The 21,842-nt window shown below is 40.3% G+C and overlaps 2 protein-coding genes across 6 annotated transcripts in view; one reads left to right on the forward strand and one right to left on the reverse strand.

Annotated features, from left to right (window-relative positions):
- The window catches only part of slc5a6a (solute carrier family 5 member 6a), a 160,875-nt gene extending 139,073 nt beyond the window's left edge, over window positions 1-21,802 (reverse strand). For 3 of the 5 annotated variants that reach the window (XM_079642360.1, XM_079642353.1, XM_079642354.1), the window contains exon 1: window positions 21,047-21,802. The gene's annotated coding sequence lies outside the window, so the exon portion shown is untranslated. The remainder of the gene's footprint in view (window positions 1-21,046) is intronic. The other 2 variants (XM_079642359.1, XM_079642356.1) reach the window with 1 other exon arrangement.
- LOC307014461 (uncharacterized protein) lies at window positions 4,652-16,053 on the forward strand. Its single transcript, XM_079642380.1, has 5 exons — window positions 4,652-7,727; window positions 8,082-8,143; window positions 9,091-9,156; window positions 11,413-11,508; window positions 12,003-16,053. Exons 3-5 carry the CDS (start codon window positions 9,115-9,117, stop codon window positions 12,249-12,251), a joined length of 387 nt encoding a protein of 128 aa, XP_079498506.1. The 5' UTR covers window positions 4,652-7,727; window positions 8,082-8,143; window positions 9,091-9,114; the 3' UTR covers window positions 12,252-16,053.
- Window positions 21,803-21,842: the final 40 nt, after the last annotated feature.

Here is a 21,842-nt window from a genome sequence, read left to right on the forward strand (position 1 = left end):
CTGACATGCTCAGAGCAGCAGACTTCAGATAGCAGTGTGCAAACAGTCCAGCCGTGAAGACATCTACGGGACAGTTTTGAGATTTCTTCAAATGCCGTTGCCATGGCAACACAATGCTATAACTTCAGTGAAAATACTCCAAACAGCCTAGAACTTCACAGATTTGGTAACGATGCAGCCATCAACGCATCTAAGCGTAGTATGGGGTGTCATCAAATGCCGTTGCCATGGCGACGGACTACTCGCCATGAAACACGATGTGGCTGTAAGTCCCATCGACACGGTCCAATCGTCCCCCAATCTTCACTTGTATATCACCGGTCCATGCCTCAACAGCTCTACTTCAATTCTGACAGGGTTCCTGCAGGTTTCGCCAACTCAAATTTAAGACTTTTTAAGACCTTTTTAAGACCACTTTGAATAGAATTTAAGACCTATTTCAAGGCAAGAAAGTATGAAGAAATACGTCCCATAATTACTTACAACATAAGAACAGTGAGCAATGACTGAACATAACAGCATAACAGTACAGAACTGTGATAGTGTGTTAGACAAAAAGTGTGTATGTGTCTCTGTGTGTGTGTGCTTGTGTTAGGGCTGAGCAATTCATCGTATTTTAATCGAAATTACGATTTTGGCCTGCCACAATTACAAAAACAACATAATCGAAAAAAAACTATTATTTAGCTTTGCTAGGTTGTGACAGTGCACTAAAACATATTTGATCTAATTAATTTTAGTCTAATTTATATTTAATTATCATATTTATATATGTTAAGTAGCTTGTGGAATTGCGCTCCAAAATATTTGTTGATCTTGTTTATTGGTATTTATTATTTTGATATTATTTATTTAAATGTATCATTTATTTAATTAATTTTTGTAATGGTTTTTCAGTTGAATTATACGTTCAGGGTAATCAACAGTTAAAAAGATACTGTTCAAATTATTATTATTTTTTAAAGTTCAATAAATTGATGTTTTCAAAGTCAATGAATAATCGTATTTAATAATCATGATATTAATTATTGACCAACATAATCGTGATTATTGCCATAATCGAGCAGCCCTAGTGTGTGTGAGAGAGAGAGAGAGAGACACACACAAGAGCTATATTCAGAGCCCTGCTGCCTTGGCTACACTATGTCATCGTTGCTGTTGTATGATTGGTGTTTAGCTATGGTATTTAGCGTCTACAGCACCTCTGCTTTTACGGCCCTTCCACACAGCGGCGTGCGTTGACACTTGCCGGCGGGCGTGTCTGAAACTCGACAAACAACCAATCACATGAACCTCCCGCCCCTGACACACAAGCAGCGGTTTGATTGGCTATAGCTTGTAATGGCATATGATTCGATTGGCTGACGCTTCTGCCGAGGCGTCAAAAGTTGAACATTGCTCAACTTTTGCAGCGAGCCACGCCAACAACGCTCCGCGTCGCTTCCCACGATGCAGTTCGGCGAAAAGTGATGTCACCCCATTCAAAGTGAATGGTGAAGCGTCAACGCACGCCGCTGTGTGGACGGGCTGTTAGGGTTGACGTAGACCCAAACGTCGCCCGGAGGTCCCCCGGGGTTTTTTGCGGGAGCTGCTGCACTAGCTAACGCTGCACTAGCTAAAGCTACATTAACAAAACAAACGCTAATTTATTTTGCAAAAGGTGCGACGGGCTTCAAACACGTTCCCCTCCACTGATTTCAACCAAGCACTAAATTAGATGTTTTCCAACCAAATACGGTTAAACTGACACTTCCCCATATTAATTTGTAAGTAGATTCGAAGATACATGAGTTTCTGACTGCCGCTAGCTGAAGCTTGGTTGCTAGGTTAGTAGCTGGGTGTTCTCCAATAAGGGGCCGGGGGAAACAAAGTTAGTGATTACTGGTTCCATGTTGATTTATTTCAATACAAATTGTTGGGGGGAACTGAAAGGCTCGTACCACATTTAGACGCTATCACAACACAGAAGTACCTTTCAAATCAGATCATTTTTAAGACCTTCTAAATCATATTTAACACCTTTCTTATTTTTTTGGTCATATTTAAGACCTTTTTAAGGCCTTCAATTCAGATTATCATATTTAAGACTTTTTAAGACCCCGCGGGAACCCTGTCTGAGATCTCACCATATGCCGTTTCCATGGAAACGCATCCCTCGCCATAAAACATGATGTCGCTATAAATCCAATGGACACAGTCCAATCGTCCCCCAATCTTCACTTGTATATCACCGGTCCATGCCTCAACCGCTCTACACCAAATCTGAGATCTAACTATATGCCGTTTCAATGGAAACGCATCCCTTGCCATAAAACATGATGTCGCTATAACTCCTATGCAAATGTTCAAAAAGTGTTCAAACTTCACAAGTGTGCTAACAGTCCAGCCGTGAAGACATCTACGGGACAGTTTTGAGATTTCTTCAAATGCCGTTGCCATGGCAACACAATGCTCGCCATGAAACAAGGTTTTGTCATAACTTCAGTGAAACTGCTCCGAACGCCCCAAAACTTCACAGGTTTGGTAACAATGCAGCCATCAACGCATCTAAGCGTATTATGATTTGTCGTCAAATGCCGTTGCCATGGCGACAGATCATTCGCCATCAAGTTAGTTTGCAGTTCAAATATTCTGCTGCTTTTCCAAGCCTTTTTACTTTATTTTCTTCTCTCATCACACATGCAAGCCCGCAGTGTTCATGTATAATTTCAATCTAAATTCTTCACTTTCTTCTTACACATTTCATTTTAATCTAAATTATTCACTTTCTTCTTACACATTACATTTCAGCATAGCAGTTTAGCGTCAGCTTTTCAGCATAAAGCATTCCCACTCGCAATTTCTTCAGGAATTGCATTCTCTAGTTACATCTGTTCCATGCTTAATGCGTTTCTAACTTAATAGAATGGAAATAATGTTGCCGTGTTTAATAGAACAGCAGTGTAGTAAATATTTCCCACGCACTTAGTATTTAATTATTATTTCATAGACAAATTCATACTATCGTATTAAACCACTCTGTCTTGACTCTTTAGTCCATAGTGTTGTCTGTTATCAGGGTCCTAGCAGTTAAAGGGGGAACTCCGGTGGTTTAACTAGGAGTTACTAGGAGCAGTGGGCAGCTATTGTACAGCGCAATGGGAGTGGGGGGGGGTGTCCGGTGCCTTGCTCAAGGGCACCACGGCAGGGCCCAGGAGGTGAACTGGGACCTCTCCAAGTAGCCACACTCCATATTTTAAGTCTGTGCGGGTACTTGAACCGGAAACCTTACGGCTCACAGTCCAAGCCCCTACTGACAGATAGGAGCAGCTCGGGGGGCTGTAATCATAATCACGATTATTTTGGTCAATATTGATATCACGATTATTAAATACGGCTATTCTTTGACTTTGAAGTAGAATGTGATGGCATCTGTTATATTTGCGAGCTGGATGAGTAGGCCGTTGCACTGTTTAACGGGTAGCGGAGCCGCTCTCTGTAGAAAGAGAGAGAGAGACGCTGAGCTGCACCGATCGAGAGGGGTCTGCCTGCAGGCCTGCACTCTCAGGACAGTTCCGGTGTAGGCTGCACTCTCAGGACACCTGCACTGTCAATACAGGAAGTGACGATTCTGACGAACACGTTCTTTCCCCGCCCCCCGAAAGACTAATTTGATGGAAGTTTTCAAATCACAATGGAGACTGATGAGCCCGCCCACCATGCACTTTGGGTCGGCCTTGGTCAAGCCCTTTTGACCCCCCCCCCAGCCTGGTTCTTGTAAAAGTTGACCTCATTCACACCAACGCAACTCTAGTTCAAGCTCCGTGCTAGAGCTTTTCAGGCTCAGAACCAGTTCTTCGGTTTAGCTCCGGCTCTTTTCACACTGCCCAGAGTCCGACTGGTGCTGCGTGATTGCCTCATCGTTTGAGTCATGACGTAACCGTTTGCGTGCCTGCTTCATAAAGCCAAACCGCGCTGAAACCCCTCTCAGCTGACACCGACAACAACAACAATGGCCGATTTTGCTCCAGCTTCCTCTGTACCTCTTCGGAAGACCAGATTCCCACTAGGTAGCTGGTTTCTTCAGTGGACCACTGCTGCTTGTTACGTTTCTCTATCGTTGTGTACAAACTGGATAGAACGCCGGCTTTTTGCTGTTGTTCAGGAGTTGATCCCGCCCCTGCCCCCGCCTCGACGTAAGTGTGACGTATTTGGTGCTTTTGCTCGGGCCGGACAATTTTTTGGTGCTCGAAATTAACCGGATTCCGGAGCTAAGAGGCTGCTCCGCTGCGGTGTGAACAGGAAAACCCGGTGCTTTTCAAGCTCCAGCTCCGAACCGACCCTGAAACACCTTTGGTGTGAATGAGGTATAATAATACCCATTTTTCGGTCAAATGACACCATGGAGGAATGTAACGGGAGTTGACAGGGGACTCTGCCCGCCTCACGAGTGACAATTTTTTTCACTTTTCCCCGGTTTTATTTTTTGGGCTATTTCACCCGGTTTCTACCGGGGACACTGCCCGGTCTCGGGTGTCCCCCCACGGCCTGTGTCCAGCCACCCCCACACTCATCCATATCTTTTTTCTCCTCTCCTCTCACTGATCGAATGGCAAACGCGACCCACTGTCGGAGGGCCTCCGCGCCGGCCCGGCCTAGTGCCGGTGCTCTGGCGGTCGGTTCCCCCGAACTGCAGGTTCGACTCTGATGGCCGGGAGGGAATGCTGCGTTGGGGTGGGGGACTTCCCCCACTCTGCGTGTCTCTTCCTTCCCAGGCCGGCCGATATGAAGCGTGACCAAGACGCACCGTCTGACTCAGGGGTCCCACGGGTCCCGCAGCGGGGTGGAGGTTCCCAGCTGGAACCTCCCCACCTGCGCCGCGGTGCACCCGGCAAACACAGTTGTTTCTCGAACCCTCCACTGCTGTCTAGCGGGTGTAACTAAAATACAAGATATCGTATTTATATAAATAAATATATATCTATATTAGGGCCGGGACTTTAATGCGTTAATTAAGATTAATTAATTACACAAAAATTAACGCGTTAAAAAAATTAACGCATTTTAATCGCACTTATTTTTGCACCGCGGAACGTTTCTCACTGGATGAGTTTCAGGGGTACCGATTATACTGGAGCACCAACTAACGTTAATGACTTCAAACAACAACAAACCACAGTGAACAATAGTCAAACATGAACGAACAAGCTGATGAGACCGCTTTGGTTGGCCCCGTGGATGGGACATTTTGTTTTAAAAAACGGACGGATGGAATTATCGATAAGAGCACGGTTGTTTGCAAATTTTGCAAAAAGGAATTTGCATATCACCGCAGCACATCAAGCCTCAAGTATCACCTCAATGCAAAACCTATAGCAGCTAGCGTGGAAGCTAGCGTGGATGTTAGCCCAACTCGGAGTACAAGGACCCACACCCAATTCGTGTTGATCAAACAGTGGCCTATGCAACAGAGAGATTTTATTTTTCATCAGGATATTGGAAGAATAGGAGGGATTGAGGTCAATCACTGGCACTTTTTTTTTTTTTTTAAATGGTACACTTTATGTTGAACTATTTATTACGTTGTTGGTGCAACTGGCACTTTATGTTGAACTGTTTATTGTTTTGGCCAAGGTTATTGAGAGAGTTGGACTGAAATTTATTAGATTTTTTAAATCCACTGTTGGTAAATCAACAAAGTCTGTTATGGCCTCTGAAGCAACAGAGAGATGTTTTCTAATAGTCAGGGTTTCCAATGTTCTGAATGTACTTGAAAGTATTGTGTTATACTTAAAAAACAAAGTGTTATAGTTTACAGAAGGTCTACCTACCTATAGGCTACCTGAATCTCTAAAATGTACTATATTCCTAAATATGCTATTGCTACACTTTATGGCAAAAATTGCACTTTTCTGTTGGTCTTGGTTAAGGACCACCTTGAAAAAAATAAACAATGTTTTGTCGCTTAAGCTTATGTATTCAGTCATTATTCAATGGTATACTAAAATCCATGTGAAAAAAATTGCTTCTCACTGTTCTCAGGTCAAATATTTATATGTGATTAAAAATGCGATTAATTGCGATTAATTAATTACAAAGCCTGTAATTAATTAGATTAATTTTTTTAATTGAGTCCCGGCCCTAATCTATATATATATATATTAGGGGTGTAACGGTACACGTGCCCATACCGAAATTATTCGGTACGGGCCCTTCGGTTCGGTACACGTGCCGAAGTGTTCCGAACGAATATAACGTTAAACGTAAAACTTTGAGAACGTGAACAACTTTTTGGAAGTAATCTCAGGTGCTGCGTCGCAGCATTCAGAGTAATTTTGCTCACATTGGGTTCAACGTGTCATAGTCATTTAATTGGACGAGAGGCATACTAGAGCTGGTCAGAGGGATGCGTTCAAATGTAGTCAGTAATTTGAGGAACTGTCGAAATGGCGAACGCAGATAAAGTTGAGGTCGAAAATCCTCCAGCATCATTGAAGTCTCCGGTTTGGAAACATTTTGGTTTCGCAGTTACGTACAAGGATGACGGACAAAGACAGGTCGACCGAACCAAAGCTGCTTGTCGGCATTGTTCAACTAAAATTGGTTACGCGGCTGGCAATAAATCAAACTTGCACACTCATTTGAAAAGGCATCACCCGAATGTGAATATCACCGGTACCAAAAGAAAAAAGACTGAAGTGCAAACCCAACTCCCACTAGCATTTAAGTCTCCACCACTCTCAAAAAGTTTAGACCGAGCCAAAGCTATTACAAATGCCAAATATTCTTATGTGGCCATGTTGGCAAAGCGCTACCTGGTTGTATCTGCTACCTCTGTCCCTAGCGAGAGGGTATTCTCCACAGCAGGAGACATTGTTAGTGCCAGCAGATCTGCCCTTTCGGCAAGCAATGTGGACAAGTTAATTTTTCTTTAAAAAAACATGAAAATACAATGACAAGCAAGTCATAATGTCAAATTGGCTGCTTAGGTACTAGTACAGTACAGTTCAAATACAGATTATTTCAGTTCATCGAAATGCTGCACCTTAAATGTTTATTTTATTATATTTTGTATTTATTTGAGTGAATATTCACAGTTTAATAATAATTAAAACCCAAAACTAATAGTTTATGTGTTGTGAGTACTAGTACAGCACACTCTTAAAAATGCTGGTTTATTTCTATAAACACATTGCTGGGTTGATCTGGCTGGGTCATAATTATGGGTTATTTGGGTACTGTAAACACACTGGTGGGTTGTTCATGCTGGGTCAAAGGGTTTATTTGGGCTTCAATTGCAGTTGAACACCTGCCTGGATTATTTTTAACCCAGAGGTTGCTTTTTTCATTTTCCCACTTCTGAATCATTCTGGAACCATCTTTTTGTCTTTTCTCACATCAAAACACACTGAAAAAACTGATTATGACCCGTTTTAGATGTTACATGTTTTAATGTAGCCTTTTTTAATAGATTTGCATGTGTTATTGGATCCTTTTTACCTTTTTTAATTAATCTTAACATATATTGTCACTGTTTAAAATGTTCTCATTTAATTCATTTAAAAGTGGCCTAATTAGAAAGAAATATGTACAATTGAATTACCACATATACTCTCCTATCTGCGCATGTGCATACACAAGCAGCCCGCCACTTTTCCCTCCATTTTCCATTCGGAATCGGAAGGACAGGACTGCCTGCGTAGCTCCGCTGTCGTGAGGTGAACGTTCTCCACGGCTCTCCGTTTTAAGTAAGTAGCTCATTTATAGCCTTGGGTGTATTATATTATACTCAAAAAGGTAGCTTTATAGCTAACATTAACGCTATCGACTGTGTGTGTTGATAGATTAACATTAGCAACCGTTAACATAGGCCTACAGCAGCTAGCTAACTGTTAGCCTACTGTTAACCTAGCTTAGTTGTGTAGTAATGTTTAAGTAACCTAATTGAAGTGTAACATGCATCATTAACATTATAAGATAACTTGATACTGCTTTCAAATTAGATGTGATAAATTCAATCTTTGTCTTGTTAGACTTTCTTATTAGTTTGTGGCTAATACAAGTTGAATGTTAACTGCCTGTTACTATGCTTTTTTTTGTAGCTTCACCTTCCCCGCTGCCCTGGCTTATATACTGGCCATTCCTACTGTGTTCCTGACCGGCTGTAAGTATGTTTCTTTTTAACTTGTTCTTATCATTGTGGTAATATTATTAGGACACAACTAAACATGTGAAATCACGTTGGTAAGGGTGCTTTTGGTAACGTTACTCTCTGGCGGCAAGAAGCGCCGACACCTCCTCATCACTCCACAGCTCCCATGTATTATTTTGTGTTGCCATTTGTTAGTCAGAAATTTTTAATGTGGCCGACACACCCACGGACCTTTTCTCCCCAGGAAAGTACCACCTCTCTAGCAGGACGGTCTGTTTATCTGTACTTGAGACATTTAAAAAATACATGTCATATGTATTATTGCTACTTAAACATTATATTACAGTCTTATTTTCGCCAACACCGTTTATTTATACACACGCAGCTGCTACATGCATGCAACACACACACACACACACACACACACACACACACACACACACACACACACACACACACACACACACACACACACACACACACACACACACACACACACACACACACACACACACACACACACACACACACACACACACACACACACACACACACACAGTGGAGAGAGAACTAAGCGCTCCGAGGTGTGTTTAAATGTTACCCGTCTTGAGGTGGACAATGCTCTTTGCCAAAAGTGAGAAATAATTTATTGCTTTTTGCTATAGAATAGAATATAATCATTTAATTTTTAAAAGGTTCCATTAAGTGCAATAAAAGTTGAGCATGTAAGGGCACACAAGCAATTTGTCGTAACATTTAGCAAAAGTGCACCACATCCAGTCATATTTAGACTATATTTAAAAAAATTTAAAAAACGTTACATTGTTTGTCACAAAGGAGTTTGTAGGATTTTGGGTCATTGGCCTAACACAAGTTAGTAGTCATTGGCAATCAATTACCTTTTTTCATTTACCATTATTATTAGTTTTAATTTCTGCTCATATTTATTTTTATTGCAGGTATTTCTATTTGATGTTTGTGTGATGTGGAACAGAACCGTACTCACAATACTCCATATTGATGAGGTAAGTTATATATTTCACATGGTGAATGTATGGTGAAATGCCTGTACTTTACACATCGAGCTGATACAGAGCAACATGATCATACATTTGAAATGGTGTTTCTGTCCATCTGATAAGTCCAATATTCACTATTTTTTAGCTCTGTTTATGCTCTCCACCAACTCCTTAGTGAAGTATTTGGCTCTTTAGCTGCTCAATGTTCCGCGTTCTTCACCAGCTATTCTCTAACTGTCTGTTTGATTGTCTGAAGAAAACAGCTGCTGCTGGAATTGGGGTTTTCACTTTATAACTCAACATTTTACCCATTGTCAATTAAAAAAAGTATTAGCAAGGTTTAAACATCCATACAGCTTACAGGTCTAGTCCTGATTCCTTGCAATTACCTTAGATTAATAGAAATACTGGTTAGAACACAGTGTACAACAGGGGTGGGCAAACTTTTTGGCTCGGGGGCCACTATGAGTTTTAAATTTGACAGACGGGCCGGGCCAGTAGCAGATCGGTAAAAAAATATTTAATTGTCCACCCCTCATTATACACTCGGCACTCAATGTTGACTTTTCTTTTCTTTGGTCCACTCATTGTTACAGATGCAGGTTCAAAGGTGAATTAGGTTCAAAGGTGAATTATTGCGTCATCGTTTGCGTCATGACGTAACCGTTTACGTGCCTTCTTATGACCCACACTGCGTTTTACGTCCCTGATTTTCTCCGCAACACCGCTCACAACAACATCAATAGAGGACTGCGTCTGGTAGTTTTTAATTATACGAAGCCAGATTAAATTAAAGAACTACTTCTCCAACCTTGTACCTTTCTCCAGAGTGCTGTGGTGCATTGTTTATTAATGTGGTTCAGCTGCATTACTGCCCGCTGCAGTGCTGCTCGTCTACCGGAGTTTATTCTCCCGTTAACTCGCGGCAGCGGCCGCTGTAAAGTTGTCATTGTCTGTCACACAAGCAGCTGATAAATATCCCCCATCCCCATCAGTGAATGTGTTTTAGTCTGAAAGCTGTTTGGCATCACAATGCTGTTATGGAAGTTTCTCTGGCATTCTACAGGTGATGTTAGCTAATCAGACTATTTTGACAGGAGACTATACCGATTGTAAGTTGCTTTGGATGAAAAGCGTCAGCTCAATGTAATGTAATGTAATATTAGTGTGTGTAGTGAGTTTGGTAGTAATAAACTGGATAATACTAAAATTATGGAAGATGATGCCATGTTTATTGAAGATTTTACATTATAAATATTCCCCAAAATTATTCCAAATCATATTCTTCCAAACTCTCTGCTTTAGTCCGACCACCAGGAGACTATTGATGTGTGTAGTGAGTTTGGTAGAAATATACTGTATAATAGTGACGTTATTGAATATTATTGTATTTTCTTTTTTCGGAGTTGCACTTTGCAGACGGTCCCTGAGCACTTGTTTCTTCTCCGGCTGCAGATAGAGACCAATGTAATGTGTCCAGTTTGGAGGACGGCACGTATTGGCTTTTTTTGATCAAAATGTGATTGTAGTTTGTTGTCAACCTTACCACGGTACATAGGAGACGTCATTTGTGTCTAAATAACGTTTTGTTCATGAGTTATTGATCCGTGAAATCCGAATCTGCCAATATCGTTCTAACTTTACTCAACTTATAATAATAAAGGGCGGTGCCGGCTGTCAGCGAACCGATCCGGCCTTTCTGCGCGACTATCACTCAAATGCGGGACATAGTCTCAATGTGAGGGACGAGGGACAAATAATAAAAATGCTGTGTGTGCAGTCCCGCACAGTGCGGGACACCTGGTCACCCTACACACACGGTTCTGCCCCTCACACACACACGCTTCAAATCAAGTTGCATAAATGCTTGAGCTAGGTTTTTATTATAATTACTGTGAAATCTGCCTATTATGTTTTCGTCATTATTACAACAAACACACACTTGCAACTGATAACACTGGCAATAATTTTAGATGTATTATACTATTAAAAAAAGAAATCATGCTTCAAATAAGTGGGGGTACGGCGTACCCCCGCGTCCAACGCCCACTACACCACTGCTGACATTGTAATACATTTAAGTCGCGATTCTTTAACATGCTTTAGTTAGGGCAGACCATTTACATGAATAATAAAGTCATTGTATATATTATATTCTATATTTAGGTTACTACATGTTGTAAATGTTCTACAATTTATAGACAATTTTGTTATTATTGATGTATTTAGAAATATTTGAATAATTGTAATTTCTTTACACAGGCAACAAGTGATGTTAACCTTAAAAGGGAAGCAATCCTCAAGGCACTTTGCATCCACCTGGGTGAGGATGATGGACATCTCATTTGGAAGTATATGGTAAGTCATTGTAATTGCATTTGTCAGTCACATGTAGTGTTTTAAGATCCTAGTGTCAGGCATCAATTTTAGATAATTATGTTGTACCTTATAAGGAGCATGAAGGTTGAGAATATTTATATGAATGTTGATATTCTTCAACAGGCTAAAGCATTTTAAACCATCAGCTTGGTTCTTTATACGATGAGGTTGGCTTTATTCATTATTTTTCTTATTGTCCAATGGAAAGACCATAATCAACAATGTCTTAGTCCATCTATCAATCCTCTCTGACTTCTGACACTCAGCACCAAGCTTATTGGTTCCTACGTAAATCTTTAAAAACACCTCACACATATTTAGTTTGATTCAGAAATATGTACAATATGACAAGCTTTGTTTTAAGGGATGTGAGCAATATTACAAAAAATGTATACGATAAAGTCATTAAATGTCATAATGTCATTAAAATTACATATATTGAATAAATGCATGTTTTTTCTTTAAATATACAGGACATCGAAGGAGATGACGTCACCAGAGACCTGCAGAAATCTACCAAGGGGATATATGTCATCAACAAGGAGGGTGGAGAACCTGGACATTATGACGACGATGGGATTTTTGTTGAAGGACTAATCATTCTGGACAACATTGGATCTGTAGCAGTGGCGGTTCTACGGGGTGGCACGGGGTGGCAGCTGCCACCTCAGAAAAATGCCTTGCCACCCCAGCTGCCACCCCATTTGGCAGCTTTGTTTTGAAAGAAAAGTTGTGGCTCATCGGACATTTATGAGAGAAAATCTCTAATGTCCGAGTGCAAGTGAATGCAGCACAAGACGCGAGCCTTGTAACCCCTCCCCCCCGCCCCCTGGCGCGAGCTTGGAAATATGATTGGCGGCGATTTCATTTGAACGGGAGAACAGCGCAAAACGAGAAGCATTTCGGATACAAGTAGACAGAAGGAATGAGGTATTTGCAGTCAGGGTATGGTTGGGGTAGGCTACAGCCATACCAATAAATGGCTTAGCCCCGACATGAAAAATGATGTTAAAGTAAGCAAAATAAAGTCTGCCAACTCGCGCGGAGTAAATTGCACAGACAGCAGTTAGTAATAGGGATGTAACGATATACCGAATATCGCGGTAAATAAACTTCCCAATACCGTCGTGAGATTGACAAAATCTACCGCGATTTTCAAAAAAAATTAATTTAAAAAATATATATTATTTTTTGTAAACACTTTTTTTTTTTTTAAACCTTTATTTAACCAGGTGGTCCCATTGAGATCATCGATCTCTTTTTCAAGAGATACCTGTCTAATATGGCAGCAAGTAGGTTACAACATGAAAATAAAACAACAGATAACACAAAAGGACATCGTATTTACAGGGCTACATTTAAACACCTAGAGACATTGACAAGTATCAACCATATATTTATATCTCGCCCTGTCAATAAGCCTGGCGTTAGACTTTTTCGCTGTCCGTCATTTCGACAGACAGGATCATAAAATATCCGTCATAATCCCTTATTACCCGTCGGGTCTGAAAAGTTCACGATAGAGCATGCTCGTGAACTGTCAACGGGGGGGGGGCGGTGTTATGCCGTGTGTGCATGCACCTCGCGGGACGCGCACAGCGTAAAGCAAGACCTCCCAGACATGTATTGATCTGTACGGCAAAGTACGGTTTGGAAACTATATCATTTCCTTTTGGAGGGCATGCATAACACGGCATAACACCAGAGCCTCGCTGCGGGGAAACGTTGGTGCTGTTCCGAGTTTGTTCTAATCTGTCAAAATGACAGACTGCTTTCAGATTTTTCCGTCATTGTTAAATAAAATATTCGGTTAACGCGACCACTGCTGTCCCAGCAACATCAGTACCAAGCGAGAGAGTTTTTTCCAGAGCAGGGGATATTGTAAATGCCCAAACATCCCAGCTTATAAATACCTGGAAATGTGGACATTCTCATATTCCTAAAAACCTGTCTGATGATGCTGAGTGAGTGACTAGTGAGTTTGAGTTGAGTTACTTGAAAAACTAAAGTGAAACTTGATTTATTTTATTGCAGGGTCTGATTATTAAATGTCCTTGTTTATTTGTGAGATGCAGTGGCATAAAGAAAATGCTTACTTTGTTTGGTAGTACTAGTAGGTACAAAAACACTGGTTTTCTTGTTCCAGTCTGTTACTGTCACTTTGTTTTTGACACTTTAAAATACTGCTATCCTACAAAAATGCTGTAAAAATCAGATTTATTATGTAATAAAAAACCATTTTCCAAGTAAAAAAATGTTTTATTGAAAAAAAAAAAATCAGAATTTTTTTCTTCTTCCCTTTATTATTCAATATCGCGATAAATACCGTACCGTGGACTTGTTATCGCGATATTATCGTACCGTGAGTTTTTGGTATCGGTACATCCCTAGTAAGTAAGATTGATTTCAGTAGCCACTTGTCTGGAAATACCGAAGACTAGAAACGGTTTTGAACACTTTTGTCACGTAGTGATCGTCTTCTCAATAGAACATCTTTGATAATGTCTTCTGGCCAATCAGAATCAAGACAACGGCGTGGTGTTGTTGCAGGAAGTCCCGACGGAGAATACTTTTGCTGTAGTACATCTCTATATACATCGGTACAACTATAAGACCCCACGGTTTGATGATTGATAGGTGTGTGGGCTGTCTTTCATTTTGACACACAGAACAATTGGGGCTATCCACCCTTATCCACAATGTAAAGTAATTCACACAGCCTCTTCCCTCTCCTCTCTGTGAGGAGCAGCAGGTTCAGCTTTCAGAACAAAGTAACAAAAAACTCAAATGGCATTCATTTTCTTAAATACGTTGTGTAGTAATATTTATTTATTTATTTTTCTTCTCAAGAGAGCACCAGAATGTGTATTTGATGTTAGTATTTCAAAAAATCTCCTGGGGGCTAATCCCCCCAGACCCCCCTGCAGGGGTTGGGTTTTCAACTCTTTCGCCTGTGGGGAAATTGCAGGATTGGCTCCAGGTCGCCTTTTTTATTTACTACAAGACAAATGTGCCTTTTTATTTCATACAGTTCAATTTGGATTGAGACAGGGAAATAATCTAAACCTCATGCGTGGCGTTTCACTGTCATGGGGAGCGTGTGTGTAATTACATTGCAAATACTGACTTGAGCCCCACCACTGTATGGGTTAACCCTACCATAGATTACCCAACAAAAATACTCTGGCGCCGCAACTGTTTGTGGTCTACTATGACAAAGAAGAGCCTGTCAAGTTTGGCTGTACTCAGCATTGAATCAAAACGCACCATAGCTTTAAATCTTAATAAGTTTGTGAGGCGTTTTGCTGATGAAGATGGTAATCGCCACATTCAGCTGTTATAGGCATGCCAACTTGATGCTCTGCTCACGGATGAGTCGATGAGAATAAAAAACTGTTTAAGAAGATGACCTTACATGTGTAAATATATGTTACTTCTTTGTGGGGGTCTGCCCCCAAAAAACAGTTTCAAGTCCTGAGAAAGTCAAATAAGAAGGTGTGTAAAACTTCACTGCCCAGCCAAAAAAAAGTAACCACTTTGATTTAACTAGGCCAGTAGGTACGGGCATTCCACTGGATAATAACTGCAGCGATGTATGTTTTAGCTGAATACATGTTTTTTTAACCCTAACTGATGCAGTTAGTCACCTCTTTAATGTTTGTTCTTTCTGATGTAAAGTCAAGGTTGTAACTGTTTGCAATGAAGTTGTGGGGCACTGAACTGTACCTTTGATTCTTTTGAATTATGATAGTAATTACTGGTCTTTCAAATTTGAAGGAGGGTGAGCAAGCATCTTGAGGAACATTCATCATTAACTCCTCCAAAAAATATAGTTTATTTAATAATAACACTGAATATGTGAATCATAACAGATATTGACAGCTGATAGGAATAATATGATTGTTAATATTATCATATTCATACAGACACACATCGATGAGACAGTTAATTAATGTACTTATTGCAGCAGTCTGCATATTTGGTACCCCTGCTAGTCTAAGATTTAAACCAACTCATTCAGTTAAAATTCATTAAATTACGTGTGCCACCTTATATATTTATATTTAAGGCTTTACTGATGTGCCACAATAATGTCACCTAATGTTATTGAGTTAAAATATCAATATTGTTGCTTTCCAAGTTAACATTGATTGATATGACTGCGATTAAATCAGCATATACTTCTGCCAGGGGATGCCACCCCTGAAATTCTCCTGCCACCCTCTTGCCACCCCATGAATATTTGTCTAGAACCGCCCCTGATCTGTAGCCCAAGCTTGTGCCATCATTCTGGGAGTCATCTATACACTGAACATGGCTTACCCCAAAGAGCTAAGGTACTACTATGAATTCATTCAGAAAGTGCTCTTGCAAATGGATGGTGAAAGGCTTTCCCCCAAAGTCCTTGGACTGAAGAACAAGATACATGCTGGACTGTAGGATTTCTTCATCCGCTCTTGTGAACCGATGCCATTTAAAAAAAAAAAAAAAAAAAAAATCAAACCTCAAAGGTTGGGAGAAGAATGTGGAAATGTTGATGGACTTGGAAGACATGTTTCATGTATTAATGTGAGGAAGGTTACATCCTCCTCAGCTGTTTAAGTCACATGTTTCATGTTACGTGAATTTGTATTGTTTTTATAGCGGAAATGGAATGTTTTTATAGTGGAAATGGAATGTTGGCGGTTTGCCAAAGCTGTTCAAATGATCAATAAATGCATTTTTATATATATATATATATATATATATATATATATATATATATATATATATATATATATATACCGTGTGTTTGGAGATAATTCATTACACTATTATACATTATTATTATATTATATTTAGCCCAACAATATAGTTAATTTCAATCAATAGCTTGGGTCAAATTAACAACCCAATGTATGGTTTATATTTAACCCAGTGGTATAGTTAATTTCAATCACTAGCTTGGGTCAAATAAACAACCCAATGTATGGTTTATATTTAACCCAGTGGTAAAGTTAATTTCAATCACTAGCTTGGGTCAAATTAACAACCCAATGTATGGTTTATATTTAACCCAGTGGTATAGTTAATTTCAATCACTAGCTTGGGTCAAATGAACAACCCAATGTATGGTTTATATTTAACTCAGTGGTATAGTTAATTTCAATCACTAGCTTGGGTCAAATGAACAACCCAATGTATGGTTTATATTTAACCCAGTGGTATAGTTAATTTCAATCACTAGCTTGGGTCAAATGAACAACCCAATGTATGGTTTATATTTAACCCAGTGGTATAGTTAATTTCAATCACTAGCTTGGGTCAAATGAACAACCCAATGTATGGTTTATATTTAACCCAGTGGTATAGTTAATTTCAATCACTAGCTTGGGTCAAATAAACAACCCAAGCACATGGGTGAAAATGATTCAACCCAGCACATGGGTTAAGACAACCCAGCGTGTGTTCTGTCCAGTAGCTGGGTTATGATTGGGTTATTTTTTAACCCAGTAGTTTTAAGAGTGTAACGTTCAAATACAGATTATTTCAGTTCATCGAAATGCTGCACCTTAATGTTTATTTTATTATATTTTGTATTTATTTGAGTGAATACATTATTCACAGTTTAATAATATTTTTTTTTTAAAACGAACCGAAATGTTTGTGAACCGTTACACCCCTAATATATATAGATAATAAGTGTCACGATACGATTTTATTTTGTTTTTGCGTGCATTTCCTGTTTGGAAAGTGGCGCTTTACTAATAGTGGCGATTTTATTATGGAATTCTTAGCGTGCACTTCCTGTCCTGAGACTGAAGGTGTCCTCCGAGTGCAGGTGTCCTGAGACTGCTGCCTGCAAGCAGGCTCCCATGCACCGATCAGCTGAGAGCGAGAGAGAGAGAGAGAGAGAGAGAGAGAGAGAGAGAGAGAGACGCTGAGCTGCACCGATCAGCTGAGAGAGAGAGAGACGCTGAGCTGCACCGATCAGCTGAAAGAGAGAGAGAGACCCTGAGCGGCACCGATCAGCTGAGCTGCACCGATCAGCTGAGAGAGAGAGAGATACAGAGGGAGAGAGAGAGACAGATGCTGAGCTGCACCGAGAGAGAGAGCACCCAATAAAACACACATGTGTGTTGAAGTGTAATTGTATCACTGTGTATATATATATATATATATATATATATATATATATATATATATAGATATCAATAATATGTACAAATTTGAAATGTATGTTGATGTTGTTAATTATTTTGTATTTTGATGCTTTGGCAATATTGTTTCATTTAACTTTCATTCCAATAAAGCCCCTTTGAATTGAATTGAGAGATTAATCGCGGTACCGGACAATTGTTATTTGTTCTTACTCGGAACCGAGTTTTGCTTCCCAACCCTGCCACTGTGCTACACGTCCCGCCCCATCCTGTAACAGCACACAAAGCGGCCAGATGCATTTCCTTGGGAATCGATAAGCAGAACCGAAACTAACATTTCTAAACGATACAGATGGAATCGAAATGTTGGAAACGGAACCGGATTTCGGTACCCAACCCTACTCACAACCTGGCCGAGAGAGCTTTTAGGGAGGGCCGAAAGCGCAAATGCGGCGAGGATGTATAACGCAAGACAAATTGAGAGCATCAATGCGAAAGGGAATGCAGCAAAATAATCTTTTTATTTCGATTACGTTGTTTTCTTAATCGAGATTAAAATACGATGAATTGCACAGCCCTAGGATAAGGATCCATTTGAACATGGGTAAGTGTAAATATTACAGTAATAGTAGTACTTGCACTATATTGGGAACACCGCGAAAAATGAACATTAGGTGTATTGATCATTTTTTGTTATCGAGTCATGAACTTTTTTTGGGACAAAATAGACTCCATTAGTAAATGTTTACTAACTAGTTTTGTTATGTGTAAACATTATTTTGGTGTTTAAAAGTGAGGTTACATGTGTAGATGAATAAGATAATGCTTTTTTTCGTCCCACAACGGAGACATTTGCAGTGGCTATAGGCATGTAATTTATCATACTGTTCTGTACAGATGAGATTTTGTCATAGACTTATTTATATATGTTTCTGTGATTATTTTACCATACTGTATTGTACAGATGAGACTTTGTTATAGATATATGTATATGTGTGTCTGTGATTTTATACTGAATATAAAGTAACTGGAAATACTTTTGTTGTTGTGTGCGTGTGCGTGTGCGCGCGTGTGTGTGCGTGTGTGTGTGTGTGTGTGTGTGTGTGTGTGTGTGTGTGTGTGTGTGAGAGGGAGAGAGATTCCTGTCCCACCTCCCAAACTTTATTTTTAGTGATGCATTGTTATTTGTGCTTGAGAAACATTCCACTTTAACTTTATTTCAATGAACTTAGTAGTTATTATTGTCCTTTTAATTTGTTTTACACAGAGGTTTTACAGCTGCCTGGGCCTAGTGGCCCACAGGTGGCGTTTATCTACCGTGGCTCAAGGGCCTTCATCACTGCCATCACCACCAAGGACCAGCGGACCAGCATCACTACAGCTGCCTCCACCACAGCTGCCTCCACCTCCATCCGTGCCTGCCACCAGGTCAAGATACACCTCAGCACAAAGGCTCTGCTACAGCCATCACCATCAACCCAGACACAAAGGAGGTCTCGTATAGCACAGTTTCCTCCAACACAGCCACCATCACCCCCACCTACACAGCAACCAGCTCCACTGTCTTGGAAGACAGACAAAGACCCTGCCACCCAACACTGCTCCCCCTGTCTTTACATTTATAATGAATAGTTGGTTGAAAAAGTTCTGATTTTCAATATTGTAAATAAAGAGATTTTCCAGTTTCTTATATTTATATAAATAGTTGGTTGAAAAAAACGTATTAATAATAAATTGTTGGTTGAAAAAAGTGCTAATGCTCAATTAGTATTTGTAACCATCACTTGAACCTTGGTATGTAATATTAAAGGTCCCATGTCATGCTTTTCCGGTTATTACCCGTCCCCTCGTGTGTTATGAAGGTTTTTATGCATGTAAACGCTCTGCAGAGTCAAAAACGACCAATCAGAGCACACTGGGCTCACAGGGGGGGGGGGGCAGGAGCTCCAACAAGCCGTTTAGGACAGAGTGAATACCGGTGAATACACATACTTTACAGAGATCCTGTATGAGAAACCAATGTGAGTTTGGAAAATTGCACAGTATAAATCTATTTTTGTGGACCTCAACAATGGAATTATGATCAGTAGAAATGGCCATGACATGTGATCTTTAAGTCATTGGGCAGTCCTGATGTATCTCAGTCCCTGCTGTGATGAAAGTAGAGTGATAAACAACTATTTTACTCAAAATTCGAATTTACTAATTTTCATTTTAGACATGAATTTCACATTTATATACAGTGTAATTCATATATTTCACTACTTTTGTGATCCTAAGACTTTGGTAAACTAAATCTAAAACACCAAAACAATTGTGAGTAAAACAAATGAGTAAATCTGTGTTTTCACAAGAGTTTTGAAGATTTCCAAAAATCGGATGTCAAATGTTAATGATCTCATCACACAGTGCTAAGGTGAGTGACTTGTCTTTCTAGGAAGACCAGAGACTGTCCTGAACATTTTTGATGTAACACATGCAGAGGTGCCATGTTATAATAAGTAGCCTACAGTTCAAATAAGATTTAAGGAGACATCTAAATATCGAGAAAAACTAAAAGGCCTGAACAAACTAGAGTCCACATGGATGATGCTATGTGACTAGCCATGTTTAGGAAAGTAAACACAGTTGTCCAATGAAGCCTACAGGATAGTAATAAGGCGGTTGACTAAAACAGGTACATCCTTTCTAAAATAATAGACTGCATCAAGTTCTGTGGTGCCTTTGAGCTAGCGCTGCGTTGTTATACGAAATAGGTTTTTACTTTGTGTATACGTTTGCTTACATTTTTGGTAGAGCCCCCACTGGTGGAAAATGCACCAGCCGCAACAGGTTAAGAAGGCACTGAATGGTTTAGGGCCAAAATACATTTCTGATCTGCCACATTATAATCCCTACCAGGTCCGCTGCAACTTTAACTTCTTTAAATGAACATTTAAGACTTTTTCTTTTTGCCTCTGCCTTTTATTAAATCAAAAAAACTATTCATATCCTGCACTGGGTTCCAACTTGTATTTTTATAACTGTCTTTTTCAGTTTTGTATTGTTATTCGCTTGGCATTTTATTATGTGTTTCATTTGCACTATGTATTTATGATAAACCAATATACGTCTTCACACATGTATCCCTCTAACGCTTCGTTTACTGACACAAGATTAGTGTATAACGGACATGTTCTATAGACAGACCCTCAGCACACACGCGAACATGTCATTCATTGAGATGCAGTGACTGCTAGCGACACTGACAACTGTTAAAATCGGCATGACAGTACCAGAACCCAGAGTTCGCGCGGTCCTGTGTCATGTTTAACGTTAATAACCAGAACACATGCTCCTACTTCATGCTACAACCGCGTGCACCAACGTGAGCCTACCCGGTAAACTCGAGCCTCCAGTGACGTCACGCTTCAGAAGTGTTGTAACCGTCTTCCTATGAACACCGCGTGGGTTCAGCGGTCTGACGGCCTGAGCTCGGATTGTCCTCTGCACTGAAAGGACCCTCGGCATCAAGACAGTATATCATTGGGATACTCGATGGGATGTGCGCGTGGGGTCGTGCGGTGAAGGACCGCCCACTCTCCTTGACATCCAACTGGGTGCTGCCTTCACGTGCCCCTCGTAAACTAGCCCTCACCAGCGGAAAACGTGCTGCCAGTTGTTTAAACTACACTGAATATAAACGTTGCAGTTTAGTCAAGACAACGCTTATGTGTGTTTGTTGTGATTGAAACTGGATGACATGAAGTGAAAGTGGTCGGTTAATCTTATTCATGACGTCAGTCTGTGTAAAATAAATCTCCATGGCAAGTCCTTTATTTGGTAGATTTAATGACTGTCTGCAGAACACCAACACACCACTGTCTCGTTCTTACCTGTTGTTTTCAAAATCTATCTGACATGAATATCGTCGACCAGGGAGCACATCATTCAGTGACCGCCTCAGTCCCAGTGCGCACCGCTGACGCGCAGCAGTATCCCCCTCAACTTCCCTGCTGACTCAGGTCTCATTGGATCTAGTGACACTGACACCAGGGGAGGAGCAGGCTGTGAAAACATCGCCATCTACTGCCCCATTTCCTCATAATAATAAACCCTAATCCTAATCAATGTGGGTTTTTTTGGCCGTTAAGGAAACCATTACGTAACGTTGCTTTCCCGTTGATCAAATCT

This window comes from Notothenia rossii (assembly GCF_949606895.1).
Source record: "Notothenia rossii genome assembly, chromosome: 8".
Taxonomy (NCBI): domain Eukaryota; kingdom Metazoa; phylum Chordata; class Actinopteri; order Perciformes; family Nototheniidae; genus Notothenia; species Notothenia rossii.

Excerpts from the sequence above, each read along its gene's own strand:
- LOC307014461 (XM_079642380.1), top strand. The coding sequence starts at position 9,115 with ATGTGGAACAGAACCGTACTCACAATACTCCATATTGATGAG. Across the intron at positions 9,157-11,412 it reads CAATACTCCATATTGATGAG|GCAACAAGTGATGTTAACCT; the intron begins GTAAGTTATATA and ends TTCTTTACACAG. Across the intron at positions 11,509-12,002 it reads ATCTCATTTGGAAGTATATG|GACATCGAAGGAGATGACGT; the intron begins GTAAGTCATTGT and ends TTAAATATACAG.